At 38.1% G+C, this 19,135-nt stretch overlaps 1 protein-coding gene across 5 annotated transcripts in view; it reads left to right on the top strand.

The window, feature by feature from the left end:
• ANO3 (anoctamin 3) overlaps positions 1 to 19,135 on the top strand; it is a 372,668-nt gene that overhangs the window by 97,022 nt on the left and 256,511 nt on the right. For all 5 annotated transcript variants that reach the window (XM_072793741.1, XM_072793740.1, XM_072793739.1 and 2 more), the window contains one exon: positions 17,219 to 17,293. In XM_072793741.1, the coding sequence (XP_072649842.1) occupies positions 17,219 to 17,293 (75 nt within the window). The remainder of the gene's footprint in view (positions 1 to 17,218; positions 17,294 to 19,135) is intronic.

Below are 19,135 nucleotides of genomic sequence, written 5' to 3'. Positions count from 1 at the left end.
ATTCTGGGGGCAAAATTCAGGGAGACAGATACTGAGATGGCAAAGGCAGGGCACCGCTACAGCGATCGTTGGAGGTTATGTGCTCTAGGAATGTCAAAGGCAACCAGTATGGTGTTACTTGCCAACACATCCAATACTCCAGGGAAACTGTTTGCTTCCAAAATATGATAAAGGCACATTTTCGTGCTAAGACATTAATATCCGCCCTTGCTGGCATGCTGGCCTGGTAACAGTGACTGAAGCTGGAACCAGGGGAGCCAGCCACCATGCATAGACTCCAGAGCAGCAACTGCATGTGTTTAGAGGAGAGGCCTGTGCTTCTGTCGTGTACTTTCTGCTAGATTGATAACCCTGTGTATTTTGCATGCAATTGCCTGTGTAAATGGTAGATATTTATGATGTTCAAGTTACTGCTGAAGTAATTATACCCGATGGGTTCCATCTACATCAAAAATGCCTCCTCCCTCTTCTTCACTGCTAAACCCTCCTAAAGACCCAGATTCTTCTCATTCCGCTGGGCTATGTTCTCCTTACTAAAACTTTGTTATGACGATTTTCCAAACCCCTATTAAACAACTGTGTTTCACCTTCTGTCCAACTGTATGTTTAACCTTTATTACAGATTCGCTGCTTTCTTTACTGAAAATAGAGGATCGTCCCAAAACAAATTTATTATTTAAATGATTTATCTTGGGCTTTTCACTTTTGCTATGAAGCACCAACACTGGAAGAAACACAAACCGACAAAAGAGAAGTTTACCCTTGTCCTGCTGAGTAATGAACTTTTGTAATAATAAAAATTTTTGAAAAATAGACTCAGGGATAGAAAATTGTATAAAGTTAAGAAAAAAATAGTGAGGTAAAATTTTAGTTGTCAAAGTATTTCTTACAGAAAGATATCCGGTTGGTGCATTAATACTGGCCAGTATACTTGAGTGATCAGTGTTTGATATAAAAAACAAAACATTGGATTTTCTTAAGAATGCATTTTTTTTCCCATTAATGAGATCATTAAATGTGTAGTTATAGTTTCATGTGCTCTTCAAAATTTGAAAGTGTGGGGCTTTTTACATACACATCTACACAGATCAAAAATGTTCAGATAGCATTTCTGTGTTTAAAGTTTAAGAAATATGATCATTGATACTCTGAAGATCCAAAGCACTTTACTGGCATAAAACATCAGGCAAAGTCATGGATCCTTGGTCTTTGAGAATAAGAAATAAGCTGTAAAAAATTTACTTAACCTAAAGTCACATTCCAGTCCCCACTTGACAACTCTAATGAAGTTTGCCTTTCTCCAGGCAGAAAAATAATATGTCATATATTAAATCATGCTGATTACAGTTTGAGACTATAAAGTGATGACCTGTCGGGTCAAATTGTTTCCCACATGCCCAAATTTGGTGTAGGTTCCATGTTTGACATTTTGTACCAAGAGATTGGGAAGCAGCTATGGAATGGGTCTCCTGTCCTGATCTTCACGTGATGTCATGTGCTAATTTTCATACACAGAGCTGGGCAAAGGCGGAAAGACAGAACAAGAGAATGGGAGGAAGTCTATCTTCCCTGAACTCTCAGTTCTGTTTCTCACTCCCTCCATTTTTTTTTCTCAGCATAAACATAGTATGTGCTCATTGTACAAAATCTTCAAAATGCAAAAATACATGATGAAAAAACAATCAGAATTAACCATAAGTCGGACACCTCCAGAATCACCATTAATATTTTAGGGAATAGCCTCACATTTCCTTTTCTTTTCTGTACAATTAAGTCATTTGTGCTCCTAACTATTGTTTTTACTGGATTAATTCCAAAGGATCATTTCTCAGAAAAACAACTGAAAGGATATAAATAAGGAATGACATTTCAGTGGCAGATTTTGGCTATTGACAAGGAGGTAGCTGCCTCCTGCGCCAAAGCAAACATCAAGTCTTTTTTATACAAATAGTACATTTAAGCTTCATTTCATGAACCCATCCTACTGCCTATTTTATCTTACTCTTTTTATGAGTAATTTGCTGACAAGTTTTTTTCATCATGAATGTATACCCACTAAAGTATTTCGATGTTCTTATTTGTTTGGTTGTTGCATGGGAGTTATGACTCAGGAGCTTAAAGTTTGGCTGAAAGAACAAATTTCAATTAATGCAGTTTAGAATTTATTGACCTTGGTTCTTCATGACAGATAAACTTAATCAGTTAATGACTAACATGGGTTTCTGACTTACAAGAGAAATCCGAGGTATAGCTGTGAAATGCCGACGGTGACTCATGATTATCTTCAAAGCTAACTCCAATTTATTTTTTTTCATCTTGGAATCCAAGGCCCTACCCAGTATGGTTCCAATATCCATTTTTTAAATTTATCCCTAGGATTGTTTTCGTGATGTAAAATATGGTATTTCTGAAAGAACACAGACTTTATTGTTAACTCTGATTTCAACTTCTCTCCAGAAAGTGTTTTCTCTGTCATCTTGTCAATTATATGTTTTTGTTAAAACTCTAATATGCCTGCTTCACTGAGTTCCTGTAAACAGTAAATAAAATGAGGTACATCATGTGAAATACACAGCAAGGTGACTAGTACAGAGGAACACACTCAAGAATGTTATTTCCATTCTCTTTCCTTGGATGAGACGTATACTCCAGCCAAAGGAAATTTTATCTTGGCTTCTTTGCCCTTCTACCCACCTCCCTCCCTACATAATTTGCTCATGTAGTCCTCTCCACTCTGGGGGATACCTCACCTATTTTTCCAATTGAGACCTTTTCATCTTGGAGATATGCATCAAAACATCTTCTTCACGAAGTATTTGCTCACCCAGACCCTCTAAAAAATAATAAAGTTTTCTGAAATTTCATCAAAATGCTTTATATATACTTCTCTTCTGGTCATTAGTACTTCTTTCCTTCCATTACAGTGATGTGTATACAGAGACAACCTCAGAGTTATCTAAAAGCATGAATTTTAGAGTATGAGGCTCGCTTTTATCTTGTTCTATCATTAATCTGTTGTGTGTCTGTGAAATATTCAACCTGGCTATACCTCAGTTACCTCTTTTTTAAAAAAAAAATAGTGGTAATTATAGTACCTATTTTCAAGATTAGTATGTCTATAGTGCCAAAGGATCTAAATAATGATGGTGATGATTATGAGCTGTGTGAGGTCAAGTCCAATTTTAGGCAACTTGGGAACCTCCACAGAAGCTGGCATCTAATCATAGTTAATTAAATGAGGAAATGAATAATTTGTGTGTTGGAACATAATAATGGGAAACAAGCAGCCTGATGCTGTGTCCTGTTGCCATAGGCCCTGCTGTGTTCTAATACTTGTAGCATCATGGGTTATCCCATTGCTTATCCCTTATGTCTTGTGTCTTTGACATATCTTCCTTTACCAAGATGTCAGGAGTTGTGACACATTTCCTGTAGCTGTTTGAAGGAGTAATTACTATAATGATATCATACCATGCATGTATACTAATTTGCAAACTTTATACCCATCGCACTAAGATGTAACGTACTATCTCACATGCTCTCACTCAATCACATAAGTAAACATATCTATTGACGTTTTTGTTCTTGATACTCACTAGTTTTTACTTGCCTCATAACTAGCAGACAGAAACATATATGGGGTAGATAGATCTTAAAATGCTATATAAGGAAAGACCCTGGGCAAATATTAAGAAAAAGAGAAAACTATACACTCTCCACTATTGTGAAGTGTGAGAAAGAAAAGAGAGGCATGTCCCGAACAAGGTGGTATGATGCTAGGATCCAGACTGTCTTCTTCTCTTAGGAACCTAAGTAGGAGGTAGTATAAATGTCTATAAAGGTTTGGAGAGTCTGGGAATGTCTGTGCTATTGGTGCACAAACATAAGCATGGGGCGAGGATTCTAGGTACCTCTAGGAAAATCTGTGCTTTGATTTTGTGCTTACACAGACGAGACAGGGCTGGAAAGGAGGTAGACCTACAGATAGACCTCAGCCAATGTTCCGAGAATCCTGTGGTCTGTGAATGGTATGCAATGTATTTAGAACTGTCTGCATGCCCTTGCCGAAGTGACTTGGAGATTCTGGAAGTTATGCTAAACTTCAAGTGCCTTAGAAGTCATGGTATGCCTGATTTTAAGACTCAAGAATGTAAGTGTGTTCCCTTCTATTCATTAATTGCTAGGGAAAGAATATTTATTTTATGAGCAAAAATGTTTGGAAATCAAAGCATCTTTATATATTGTCCTTGTTTTGATGCTATTCAGGGTTTCTCAAACCCCATTGTGCTTGAGAATTATTGCATAGGTAACTGCACAATATATAGAAATCAAAACTATGTATAAATACATAGAGGTATTTTCAAGGTCACTTTGGTCCAGCTATGATTTATTTTACAGTGATCAGAGGAAATGTGTCCATCAGCATTTTGGTGATAAGCAATTTAAAACAATAGCTTGAAATCATTAGGGGTCCCTAGCCCTTTGGAAAACCCGATGAAAATTAAGGATCAATTCCCCAGAAACGAATGCGCATGTACTCATACACACAAAGTCTTGAATATAATTTAAGAGATTAAAAAAATCCCCAAAGCCCAATCATGTACCTTAAGTTAAAATAAATCCTGCTTTAAGATGTATTGTGGGGCTTACCATGGTTTACCTTAGCAGTGTGAGCTATTCTATATTCATTGAATTCCACAACCTTTGGCACCAACATTTGTGAGAAACAACAACAAAAAAGACATCTTAAAGAGTAAGAATGAAGTCAATCATCTTTCTAGCCCTTGTATCATCACACAGCACTTCTTGACCCATGGCAACGAGCAAACTTATTATGTAACCCATATTAGGAAATGGCACTATGGGTTCCAAGAGTGTTTTTGAATTGTTGCATGACTTTTCACCAGATATTCAGTTTAAAAGATTTTTTAAATGTTACAATGACTATAAATTTGGTAGCATATTATCTTCCTTTATAGAAGGACGACAAAGCAAGTGAAAGTTTGTTCCAAATTTTGTCAAAAGGGGCCTTCACCAGAGAGGAATTTATTCCTTCAAATGTTACACAGTCGATTGTACCCCTTATCTTAAAAAATAAATGCATTTGCAAGCAGTTTCTGGCTTTGTTTTTGTTTGTTTGTTTTTCTGGGGGGAGATTGTTGTCTTGGTAGAGCCAGCATCATGGTAGAGCATGTCCAACGATTCCATTTTTTTTTTTTTTCGCTGTTGTTGTGTCTGTTGTTCCTGTTTTTCACCCTTTTACTTTGTAACAGGAGAAATCCAGGGTGGGGGGTTAGAGGTTGTTTTATGGAAATATATTCAGATAGAATGTAAAGATTCGTAAATAGCCCACTCAAGTGATACAGCTGGGATTTCCTCATTACTCAGGTAAATATCCTTGCTACTACCTTATGTTGCCAACATTTGTGACTGCATTTCAATGTGAGAGTCTCTGTGTTTGTTGGAGGAGGCCACAGGAAGATGGCACATTTTAGAGAGCCGGAGAAAGGACTACAAATTGAGGGTTGGCTCAGTTGGTTAAGCGGCCACCCGACTCTTGATTGCCACTCAGGTCATGTGTCAGAGTAGTGGGATTGAGCTGGGCGTGGAGTCTGCTTAAGATTCTCTTGTCCCCTCTCTCTGTGCCTCTCCCCACCCCCCAAAAAAGAAGAAAGAAATTGAAAGAACAGAAGTGGAAATAAAATATGTTTAAAGAAATGTTGTCCAGTTTCAGAAGTCATGGTTTATCATCTTTCCTTGGGGGTCAGAAGCTGATCTATGCTGAAAGTATGATGTTGCTGTCGTACTCTGATCCCATTTCCACCTGGAATTTCTAAGACTGGTGGAGAACCGCTGAGCTCTTCTGAAGCCCCTCTATTTTTAGGGTACATCCGCAGCAGCCACTGTGCTAGTGGTTTATAGAACATGAGTGCACTGAACCCTTGCAAAAGCACTAGTGTCCTTGTTGTTATTACTGTTACTTTAATAATCATGACTTCTCTCCAAGTGGGGAAACAGAAGGCGTGATAGGGTAAGCAGCTTGCCCGGGGTCACGCAACAAGACTGAAGACCTGAAATTTAGACCCAGTTCTCTGACTTCACCACCTACACGATGTCTTTGCCCCTTCCTGAAAAAAGAATGACTACAACTTACCGTTTGATTTATAATTCTTCTCTGAAATTTTTAAAAACTGAAAAATAACTCATGCTTCTTTTTTGCATATCTTTAAGAAACAAATATATCTGAGGCAATGAGTGTAGATGTCACCAATTGACAGCCTGCCACTTCCCTCATTTCTCTTAACACATTTTTTTATAACCCCCTTGTGATAAAGCCTTGGTTTTTCCCTTAGCCATCATAAAATTTACTTAAGCCAGGAAATTATTAGAGAATAATAGTAAGACTTGTAAAAGGTTTTACGTATTTGATCACACTTAAAGGCATCTAGCAAAAAAGAAAAAAAAGTTATCGATGAGTCTTTAAAAAAGTCATTTAAAAGGTATGTGATTCTATAAAAAGTGTAGATGTGAAATAGATCATCAACTCCTATTTCCATTAGATATCAGGTCAGCTTGAAATTTTCCAAGCTACCTTTAATATATCTCTGGGTGTTTCTTTTTTTTCTTGCATGTGTTATTATTTGGAAATGAGTCTGAGAAAATAACACCCAATGGATACTTTGAGCCAAATTCCTCCCTTTTCCCACCTTGACCAATGCTTCCTCCCTCTGTGTTCTTCTTGGGATAGTTTCTCCTCCCCGCAGTCTACAGAGCTGACTTTCTCTAGATGCTTCTGTTTATATTGATTAGCCTGGAAATTCTCTTGTGCCAAGCATACTCCAATGCTGACTGGAAAGCAGATGGTAAAAACAGCTCCTTAAGTTTGCTCCCAAGGCTGTGGCTTGCCTAATTCTGTGTGTGTTTAATAAAGAAAACGAATGGGTTTAATCTTCTCACAAAGTGATGGTGTGTAGCAAGGTGTTTTTTTTGTTTTTTGTTTTTCTTGTGTTGGTAACTGGTCTTATGTGCACGGATTTATATGTAAAAATGTTCTTGGTACCTAAGGAAAATAAGCTCTCATTACCAGGAATGAGTATATTAAAACTCTCCTGCCTTAGGCAAGTAAGCAGTTTCTTTATGAGTCTCTGAATGTAAACATCTCCAAAATAAGGAATGAGAAAATGTCTACATGAGATGCCAGGCTGGTTCTGGCCCTAGATTAATCGACCCTCGCTTTTAATGCCTTCAGGAGTGACTCATATTAAGCAACATATTTAAGTCATTGAAATTCAAATCATGTCTTTTCTTTTTCTTTTATCTTTTTTTTTTCTTTTTTTTCTAGTCTAAAAGGAAGAGAAAGTTGTAATATTGTCTCAGGGTAGAGTCCTACCAGTTACTCAGATTGTATTCCTCCATAAACCCGAGAGTAATGTACCATGAGACTCTACGTGTTTACTGAGATTAGGAGGTAGGAGAAGAAAAAGGGTCAGTCATTCTAGCTGTTTCTGTGTTAGGTGATAGAAAATCATCCTATTAATAAAAAGTTGTAGATGCAGGGGGCCTGGCTGGCTCAGTCAGAAGAGCATGTGACTCTTGATCTAATGATTGTAAGTTTGAGCCCCACATTGGTTGTAGAGATTACTAAACAAAGAAATACACACATCAATAAACAAACTAAAAAAAAAAAGTCATAGATGCTTCTCTTATATTTCGTTGCAGTGTGTAATTATCACTGATGATAATAGCCAAGGCACTGATTTGCCAAGACCTCCCATTCCTGAAACCAATGGGGCCTCAACAATTAAAACAGGCTTTCGTAATTTACCTATGAGCAAAGGAGCCAGATTTTACTACAAAAAAACATTCTGAGCTTACAAGTCATATAAATGTGGGTTTGCACTGAGCAACAGGAACTGGAAGCTGGAATGTTTTTAAAGATCATCTACAATCCCTGTTATTCACGAATCTTCCTAGGGCTACTATAATTAATAGTATACTATTAATATACTCGGGTATCTCTAGAGGCAGGGAGCCACAACCAAGGGAGCTCAGTCTATGCTGGGTGACTCTTAAAATTATGTTGGCCCAAGTATTTATGAGCTCTACTTGCAGATTTAATTTGTGATATTACTTCCTATAATTTAAAGACAGCTATCACTGGCTGCTTATGCCCTCTCTTCTGGCCAAACATCCCCGGTCGCCCTGACTATTCCACGTTGTGTATGTGTGTGAATTTCTTTGTCATATTCAGTATTTTTAACGATTTCAGTATTCCCTTTTGGTGCCTATAGATACCCTTCGCTGTCCCTTTATTGGCTAACATTGTTGACATCGATGAAGATCATTTTAAATTTTGCTTTATAAAAATTGTTTTTTAGTTTAGTTTACTTTTTAGATTTCTGCCAATATCAGAAATAACCAGTGAGTGTCACTGTTCTAACACAGACAGATGCTTATGGGTTTGTTGTCAAATAATGATCAACAACATCCTTACAGAAATGATAAAAACTTGTAATTATGCAGAACACAGGCGGTGGGCTGGATGAATCAAAGGTCCTCTGATTCCACCCACATTGGCTACTATAGGAATTTTAGGCAGATTTACTGCAGCTTTTTTTTTAATTCATTCATCTGCTTCAGTTTTGCAAGGAGAGAATTTATTTTGCTTTCCCTCCAAAATAAAAGACTGGCATTTTCCCCAAAGGCACTTTCTACCGCTCAACTTCATAGTCTAAAAACTTTCCCCTGACTTTTGATAAATATCGTTATTTCTGATTTGATTTCGATTACTTATTCAATGGATTATTGATATAAAGGGAGGACAATAATTCTGAGTATACACCAGGTTTCCTCTTAGGTGCTCCATGTACACTATTTCTTTTAACTCCACAACAACGCAATGAAGTCCTTATTCACACTCCCCTATAGATCAGGGAAAAGTGTCTGACATACGTTAAATAACTTGATTCAGGGCGACACAGTCATACATCTGACACTAGAAGCCAAGATGATTTGACACCAGGGTCCCATTCTTTCCACTGCACCCTCCTCCCCCAAGACTGCATGCAAAAATAGGACGCTTAGAAACTAGTATCTGAATCATGATGAACATGTTGGGATTTTCATGGCCTCTGTAGGTAACACCTCTCTCCCTACCGCCTGAATTCTGAGTCAGTTGAGAAATAGGGCACTAGAGACTGACAGATGGATATCAAAAGGTCAGCTGTATAATTGATGAAAGCCAGGAAAATAAGACTTTGATGTGTGGCCAAATGAGCCTCTGAATTTCCTCTCCTTGTGAATCGGAGACCTACCCATCAGCTAAGTGACACAGCTGGGAAACCTGACCCCCATAGTGTCAGACCCCTTATTATGTGGCAGGAGAAAGGCGAATAGGCTGAAGCGGAGAAGAAAGAAGAAAGTTTTTCCAAACTTGCAAATCACATAATCCTGATAGGCCAGGTTATTCCCCAAAGAAAGAAAAGCCAGGAGTGTACTCTACTGAAGTCCCTCCACATGGGACTATTTTTTTTTAATATGCCTTTTTATAATGCAGATTATTAACAAATGGAAAGGAGTCCTCCACTCCTTTCTGCCATCAGTCCATGATTTTTTTCTTTAAATTGCTAACATGTATTATTGATCCTTTAAATACTATCAGTATTGTATTACCAAAAGAGAGGTAATATGTTTATAAAACATTTGTAGAATTTGATATGCAAATAATGAAATCAGGAAGGAAAGTAAATGAATACACTGCTAATAGAGGGGGAAACTAAAAGAAACATTAGTACTGAAAAAATATGAAATGCAAGCAGCATTTTAAAGAGTGTAGGTACTGAAAGAGGCAGAGCACAAACTCATAATCAAATTATATATGCCCTATATTTCCCTTACAAGGATAATCAGGTGTTTATCCTATAAGCATTCCTACAGTGATGAACTCTTAATTTTTTGAATTCTTAAAGATGCATTTAGAGAAGGATGTGGAAAAGCTATTCCCTGACACAGATGCATTTTTATATCTGCAATGGCAAGCAAGATTATTCCATGCCTTGTTGGGCTTTTGTCATTTAATAATTCTAAGGATTTGGGCTTTTACTCTTAGTGAAATGGGAACTTACCAAATGAAGGGTTTCAAGCAGAAGAGTCCTATTAGCTGGATTTCACTTTAAAATAATCTGCCTCATGCCTATTCACTCTCAACCCCAAACCCACCTTCATGCTGCTCAGTAGAGAAGCCACTTAAGAGACTCACAGCAGGGGGAAGGGTGAGAAGATACAAATCGGTTCTGGACGAACTTTGAAAGTGAATTGAATGGGCGTTATGAAAGACAAGTATTAAGATTTTGGTGTCTAATGTTTTCCCCATCGAATGAGATGGGGAAATTATGGCTGAGTGAGGTCTGGGAATAAATATCAAAAAGCTCATTTAAGAATGTTGAGTTTGGACATGCTTCTTTCAGACCAAGTAGAAATGTAAGGAAGACAGATGTGATATAAATGCCTGGTGTTAGGGAGAGATATCTGGATGGGAGATATGCATTTAAGAGGTATGAACACATAGATAATATTTAAAACCATGAAACAGGTTAGATCACCAAGGGTAGGGAATGAAGATAAAGAAGAGAAGGAGAAAAAAGATAAAGAAGAGAAGGGTCCAAAGATTGAGTCACAGACCTTTCCAAAGTTGAAAGTTCAAGATCTGAGAGGAAGACACAACAGATACCAAGACGGAGCATCTGGTGAGGTTGGAGAAGAGCCAGCCTGTAACACTCTGGAAGCCTAGAAGAGCACAGGCAACTATGGCAAATGTCCCTAACGTAGCAAAATAGATCAAGACTAAGAATCCACTGTTGATTTTGCCTGTAAAGAGAACATCGGTGGCTTGTGTACAAGTCTTAGTGCAGATATAGAGCAAAACAAACAAAACCACAAAACTTATGAAAGAAGAAGAGGAATTAGTAATGTGATTATTGACTGTGCTTCTGTGGAGACTTGGAGCAAAAGGGAACAAATAAATTGAGGGAAAAAAAAAAACATCAGGAGAATTGGAGCCAAAAGAGCTTGCTTTTTTTTTTTTTTTTTTCCTTTTTTCTTTCCAGTTTTTTTTTAGGGATTCACGCTTCCATGGTGATGGGAGGCTGGACTTGATTCTATAAGAAGAGAGATGGGGAATTATTGAGCTGGAGTAGGTGGGCGGGATGGAAACTACTGTATAAGCAGAGGAGATGGGCTTGCTGGGAGTGCAGTTAGTTTATGTAGAGTATCAGGCAGGAAGTCAGAATATATGGGTGCAGATGCCAGAATGTGGGTGGGAGCTGTGGAAGTTTTCTGCAGATTGTTTCAATCTCAGAGAAATAGGAAGCAAAATTATCAGCTGAGAATGAAGAGTGGGGAGGAGGTGGGTGTTAGAAGACAGAATTTGAAGCGAGGGAATAAAACATGAAATAGTCTTGTAGGTGAGTAGAAAAATAAGATGACCAGGGAAATACATTGACTGCTGGTCAACATTAAGGACCCCTTAGGGTTATTGTTATGAATTTGAGGGAGATAGGTCTACATGTTGGCACATTTTTTTCCTTTAGTTGTGGTTTAACCATTTGGGTGGACACAAGGAATTGGTATGATACGTACACAAACCCATCTCATATTTAAAAATAAAGTGTTTTGGTAATTCCTCTTTTTTTAGGGCATCTTTTTAAATACTAACCATAGCCATGTTATAGTTTGTCTGAGATGGTGTTTTATTTACTATTTTTTTTAAGATTTTATTTATTTTTTCATGAGAGACAAAGAGAGAGGCAGAGACACAGGCAGAGGGAGAAGCAGGCTCCCTACGGGGAGTCCAATGTGGGACTCGATCCCAGGACCTCGGGATCATGATCTGAGCCAAAGGCAGACGCTCAACCACTGTTCCATTCCTCAGAAGGAGCCCTTCTGAGATGCTATTTTAAATAAAATAATACAAATGCTTGATAATGTGTCTCTAAAAAAATTGCTAATATTTTTCCTCCTTTTGGCTTTTTCCCTCTTGACATTGAGCCTGATTTTAAAAGCAAACAAAAAGCACTGTACCCCAACTAAAGTAACCGAGTATATAAGCATTATATTGAAAATTTTTCTAGTGATCAATCTCATTCCCCTCATTACAGATTAGGAAAACTAAAGCAGGGAGTACACAAGATTCCATATAATTTTACCAACTAAACCTCACTTTGTTTTTTTGTTTTGTTTGTTTTGTTATTTTTTTTTTTTTTAGAGCTGTATCACAGATCCAACTCCGCCTTATGTTATGATATGGCCAGGGAGTATTGCTTGTTCAGATTTTTGGCAGTCACATAGGCTCAAGCTGCTGGAGCTTTCATTATAAATATTCTTCTGTAGAACAGGTGTGGAGAAAAAGGTCTATGCTAATTTCCAGCAGATGCTCAACCTGTCTTCTCCCATATATATACCAGCTTAGCTGAAGCAGAAGTAACCCATGCCTGCATAATATCACTCACACTGTTAAAAAAAAAAAAATGGCACTACTGTTGCCTGGTTACCTCTCCATTTTCTTAATTGCATCTTCATAATGTGAGTTTCATAAGCTGTAGCAGCTCCATGGAAAACTCAGAATCACAGAGGATTACCACCGTCCGATTGGAATAGAAAATCTAGATATCTTGTCCTATCTCTGCCATAGCCTTATAACCTTGCTTAAGTAACTGAACTTTCTGGGATACTTGTTTCCTAACCCATTAAATGAATAAAATGGACTTGACCAGTGGTTGAAATATTTTTAAAGTGGCTACACCAAGTCCGTATGAGAATTGAAAGAGAAATTTTTATTTAAACCAGAGCTACAGTGGCTCAGTTGTCTACTCTCTGAACATCCTCCCGCCCTCCTAGGTTTCCCTGAGAAGCTACACGGCTCCAAAGGCTCCAAGGATCATGGTTTTAAAATTGCTGGATGACAGGATCTAACATCTCCTTTGGCCCTGTCACCCTATAAGCCTGTGATGCTGCGCTACAGGTGTGCGTATGCGTGTGACAGAGCGACGTGAATGAATGATTCAGGCCAAAGATGCTTATGCACTCGGAGTCGCACAGAGCCTTAAACCCTTAATACCGCACACCATAGACTGCTTTCCTTTTTCCCAGTGATGTAGTCTCAAAGGAAAAGAAGTGGGCTCAAAGTGAGACCCAGATAGACCTTTGCCTTCTCATCTCGCTTCTAAGCCCTGTGGTATAAATACACCTGCATCTGCTAGGAGAATTTTTATAGTGAAAGGCGGTGGAGAATGATCAATATAAAACATTGCCAAGTAGGGAAGAGACTGGTGATTCAGGCCCGCTAAGCTCCAGGTACTGGGCAGAGGCTATGACGGCACCTGCCAGGATCCAGCCAACATGCCAGTTCGTCAGGTGGCATCTGCCTCACAGAATTCCTTATCCATAAACTGAAGGTTATTCAGTCTTTGGCCAAGTGAGGAGAAAGGCCGCTTCATACAGAAGTGGTTGGTGTAGAAGTGTGCACAAAAAAAGACAAAAGTCACAATACCCCTGATTACTCTAATGAGTAAGCTAAGGTCTTAGCATTCTTTTCATATTTTCCACCCTACAGAGGTAATATAGATGATGCATCACAACTGCCAGAATGTATTTAAAGTTTAGAGAAGAAAGTAACGAGTCCAAAATATTATTATTATTTGGAGATTAGCATTTTTGGTATTCTAAAATATTTACTTCTAGCTTTTACTGAAAAATTTTACTGAAAATACCATAGATTTGCATTAATGAGATTATAACACCATAAGAAAACTTGTCAACACCAGTAATATATAAAAGTGCCTTGTGATCAAACTCTTCTAAATCTTAACTATTATCCATTTTGACTTTGATCATACAATACCATGTTCTTGATTTCTTTGGTTACTACTGAGGATAAATATCCCTTAGTATTTACATAATTGTTAATGTTTTTTATATATATTTTAACTTTGCTTTTAGAATAGAGCAAGCTGTCTATTTCGGATTTATCAAGTGACTTAAACCTCTGTCTACCATATGCAGCGTTCATATTTCTATATCATAACCGCATACACACAACTGTCTCAGCTAAACAGCCGTCCGGTCTTTCATCACGTTCTCCTAAAAGCTTTCCTGCCTAGGAAGCAGGACTTTTGCCTTCCTGTGTTTCATAAAGGTTTGTCTATTTGCCACCTGACACATATATGTCTTTAGATCTTCCACAGATTTATTTTAGAAAAATCTGTTTCACTTTAATCTGATGATTCAATTGACTGCTTTACCTGGGTCATATTACATATCCCATACCTGCATCCATATATCTGCGTTACAACTATGTGTAAAGTCAGATTGCTGCAGATTTGATAAGAACGGTATAATCATCCCAGGTCAATAATCTAGAAACTACTTTTTAATTAGAGCATAGAGGCTTCAGATCATCCAGCTCCATCCCCTTATTTTACAGAGACAGAAATGAAGGAAAAGTGAACTTCCCAAGGTCGTGACTCACTTTCATTCTGAACCAATGAACTAATGAGTATTATTTCTTTGAAAAGAAAAAACAAACTCACACAAACAACTTTGATCCTAATCAAGAAAAACAACTGCAGGTTAAGTTGCCCCAGCATTTATAGTGCATAATTCACTCTGGTTCGGAGATCATTATTCATCGAATCAGTGAGCGGTTGCGAGCAACATTGAGGAGTCTCAGCTTTTGCATTTGAACGACTTCTGACACTGGCTGCCCTTCCTTTCAAGATTATACGCGCCTCCTCTGATGACGCTGGTGTCCAGATTCGTCACTGTATTTAGACTATTTACCCAGATTAGCTAGTGTAGGCTTTTCCACTGAGTCAGACTACAGACCTAATGATTGCCTTCGTCCTAAATCTTCATAATAGAGAGGTCTCGTAGCAATAGCAAGTTTAATCTCTAATATTTAATAAGCAGTCTGACCTTGCTTAAAAACCAAACTTTGAATGAAATATTTTAATTTACTTTTGTGTTTCTGAGGATGAATTAGTCTAATGTGGCTTTCTTCTCTCAACATTCTTTACTGAACTTTCTATAATTTTTCACACAAGGTTGAAAACATGCAACATACTGACACGGAAACCAGTCTTTTGAAATTGATAAACATAGACATATTGGACAAACTCCCACTACATTTAGGATATGGAGTTCTTCCAAGATCAACACTATAGTATTTTCAGCTCTTTGTTTTGTTTTTGTTTATTTTTTCCCAAATTATCCACTTATGGTTCTTACCTTCCTCATTGGTTTCCTTTCTTTCTTCAAAAACCAGCTGTGATTATTGGCCAAGAGTCTGTTTTTTCCCTCTGTGCTTTTTATTTTTTTCCTATTTTTCTTTCCCAAGAGTTTACTCCTTATATAGGTTCAGCCTCGCCTTTATGTGCGTAACATCTCAGTCTATGTCTCCTACTCCTGTTTGTCCCTCAGGCTTGGGAACTCAAGTACTGAATTATCCCAGACTCAACTCAAAGTTAGTGTGAAACTAAGCCTATACTAGCTCATACCTAGGTGACCCTCCTCCCCAGTTGGCCAATGGAAAACTGTGTCATGCCTCTGGAACTTGAAATATTAACATGAACTACTATTTTATTTCTGTCTCTCCCCTTTATCCAATTCCCAGCCAACTGTGGCTTTCTTATATTTATTCTGTAATGTTTACTCATATATTTGAGTTTCTACTGCTACATTCTTGATTGGAGCTCCAACCTGCCTTTAAGACTTTCCCAATGATCTTTGGGGATCTACACATAATCTTCTACACACAATTGCCAGGTTCATCTTCCTAAACTTGCTTTCAAAAATCAGGGTCTCTCTTCAGTATCCTTCAGATGTAGTTAATGATTTCGTGAAAAAGAGAAAATGTTTCCATGTTGTGGACCATCATGTGACTGAGTTGTATTGCATGTTTCTCAGTTTCCTTATGTCATTCTCTGCATTTGTTGGTTCGACTTCCACAAATAGGCTCCTAACAAAGCCTTTGCTATATTTTACTTCCATACTTTCACTTATTATTTCTTACACTTGAATTAACCTTGTGAGGGGATCCCTGGGTGGCGCAGCGGTTTGGCGCCTGCCTTTGGCCCAGGGCGCGATTCTGGAGACCCAGGATCGAATCCCACATCGGGCTTCTGGTGCATGGAGCCTGCTTCTCCCTCTGCCTGTGTCTCTGCCTCTCTCTCTCTCTCTCTGTGACTATCATAAATAAATAAAAATTAAAAAAAAAAAAAAAAAGAATTAACCTTGTGATTTCCTTGTTCTACCCACAGTCTTTATTACTTTTCAAATTCAGCTTAAATCCAATCATTACCTGAAGATACTCAGTTTAAAATTATTATAGCCATTCAGAAAAAAAAAATCTAGCCTTTGTCTCCCCAAATCATTTTATCTGTTTTATTATTATTAATAGCACATTTATTGTGTTTATAGCACAACTGGAAAACCTAAACAGCCTTCCATATAAGTGCTAGCTGAGCCTGGGCTTAGGTCTCAGCTCTGTGACTCCCAACTGCGTATCTCCTAACAAGCCCATAATACTACACACCGGGTCTCAGCTCATCTGTGATATAAGTAGGGTTATATTAAATAATCCTCAAGTCTCTTTTGCTTATGACCCATAAACTGATATTTAAAGGCATTTTGTACAACATAGTATAAAATATACTTTACTATTATAAAACAATCTCTACTATTATAAAATAGACTCTATTACATGTTTATCTGGTGATCATTAAATTTCTCAAGCAAAGAAACAGAGGTCATGTTCAGGGAATTCTGGTGACTTCGGTGGCTACACAGAAGAGCAGGGAGTGAACAAAGAGAAAGATGTAGCTTTTGAGTTTGGGTGGGCAGGATATTCGAAGAGTGTTACTCACCCAGGGAAACCTAATCGGAAAATCTAGCCATTCTAAACTTTTCCAAAGTTTGACAGCTGACTCTGCTTGCATAACAGTACCCAGACCTGCCCACCTGCTTAGTTTCTAATACAATTTACTGAAAAGTTGTGTCTTCCTACACGCCTCTTTATACCTAGTTTGACCTGTACCACATAGTAGTTTTACAGCAGCTATAGTCAACATGAAAAGCTCTTTTTTTCATGATAATTTTCTATTCTCTTTCTGGTCTACTGAGTTTCTAAGCAAAAATTTTCTTGTTCTTTTGTTCCTTCTCACAGGCTTGCAAAAACTGTGCTCATCTCATTGTGGGCTTGAGAAGAGTGTGTGGGCTGCCAAAGGCAAACATAATAAAGGTGAGTTATGAGGGCGGAATTTTAGGTGCTCCAGCCAACTTTGCTCTTCTGTACAATGAAATAGCAACTCCAGAGTCTTGATGGGGAGTGAAAATTTAACACTAATTCGCATATCACATTCATGTTATTAATTATCAGTGTGACACTTTAGCATATCATGCAGTTTGCAAAGCACATTCACATCTGTAATTTATTTAGTTTTATCCCAAGCTTCTAGTGAAGTTGCATTTACTTATAAATGTCTTAGGGAAGATGTTACATATAAAAACCTTTGTTCCACTTGTTCTTAAGAAATGCGTTTACATGGGGCACCTGAGTGGCCCTGTGGATTAAGTGTTGGACTTTTGGTTTCAGCTCACATCAAGATCTCATGGGTCATAAGATCAAGCCCCACATCAGGCTGCACACCCAGTGGGGTACATGCTTAAAGATTCTCTCCCTCTGCTCCTCCCCTATCTCTCTCTTTCTCTCTCTCTCTCTCTCTCTCTCATTTATTTTTTTTAATTTTTATTTATTTATGATAGTCACACACAGAGAGAGAGAGAGAGAGGCAGAGACACAGGAAGAGGGAGAAGCAGGCTCCATGCACCAGGAGCCCGACGTGGGATTCGATCCAGGGTCTCCCGGATCGCGCCCTGGGCCAAAGGCAGGCGCCAAACCATTGCGCCACCCAGGGATCCCTCTCTCTCACTTAAATAAATAAATCATGGGGAGCCCTAGTGGCTCAGCAGATAAGTGCCGCCTTCATCTCAGGGCATGATCCTGGAGACCCAGGATTGAGTACCACATTGGGATCCCTGCGTGGAGCCTGCTTCTCCCTCTGCCTGTGTCTCTGCCTCTCTCTCCTTCTGTGTCTCTCATGAATAAATAAATAAATAAATAAATAAATAAATAAATAAATAAATAAAATAAATAAATCGGTCATTGGGAAAAAATGTATTCACATTATAATAGTAGCTTTGTTAGTATTAATAAATTAATCAGGGACACCTGAGTGGGTCAGTGATTGAGCATCTGCTTTTGGTTCAGGTCATGACCCCAGGATCCTGGGATCGAGTCCCATGTCGGGGTCCCCACAGGGACCCTGCTTCTCCCTCTGCCTGTGTCTCTGCCTCACTCTGTGTCTCTCATGAATAAATAAATAAATAAATAAATAAATAAATAAATAAATAAATAAATAAATAAAATCTTTAAAGAAAAAAGACTAATCAGCTAAAGGCCTCTGCCAAACCATTTGAAATGATTGCTTATAACTCTTAGTGGAAAACATTTAATGTAGGTTATGTAGAACCTGTATTATATATGATTTATATGTATAGTCATTCCCTGATTTATGATGCTTTACAGTTTTTCTTTTCACAATTGTGCAAAAGTGAAAACATTCAGGGAAACCTTACTTTGAATTTTGATTGTTTCTGGGCTAGTGATATGTGTATCATACTCTCCTGACTCTGGGCAGTGGCAGCCACAGATCCCAGTCAGCCAGCCGCACAGTCACGGGGGCAAATGACCGATATACTTAGAGTCATCCTGGACCCAAGCTGTTCTTCAGCCATCCTGTTCTTCACTTTCAGTAGAATATTCAGTAAATTACATGAGACCACCAAAACTTTATTATAAAATAGGCATCGTGTTAGATGACTTTGTCCAACTGTAAGTGTTCTGAGCACATTTAAAATAGGGTAGGCTAAGCTATGCGGTTTGGTAGGTTAGGTGTACTACATGCATGGCTGACTAACGATGTGTTCAAATTATGAAGAGTTTATTGGGACATAACTCATCATAAGTTAAGGAAGACCTGTCTATATCTACATAAAACAGCACACTGTCCAAAAAAAAACC

The sequence above is a fragment of the Canis lupus genome, chromosome 23 (genome assembly GCF_048164855.1).
Source record: "Canis lupus baileyi chromosome 23, mCanLup2.hap1, whole genome shotgun sequence".
NCBI classification, from domain to species: Eukaryota; Metazoa; Chordata; class Mammalia; order Carnivora; family Canidae; genus Canis; species Canis lupus.
This window is presented reverse-complemented; position numbering and strand designations above follow the sequence as displayed.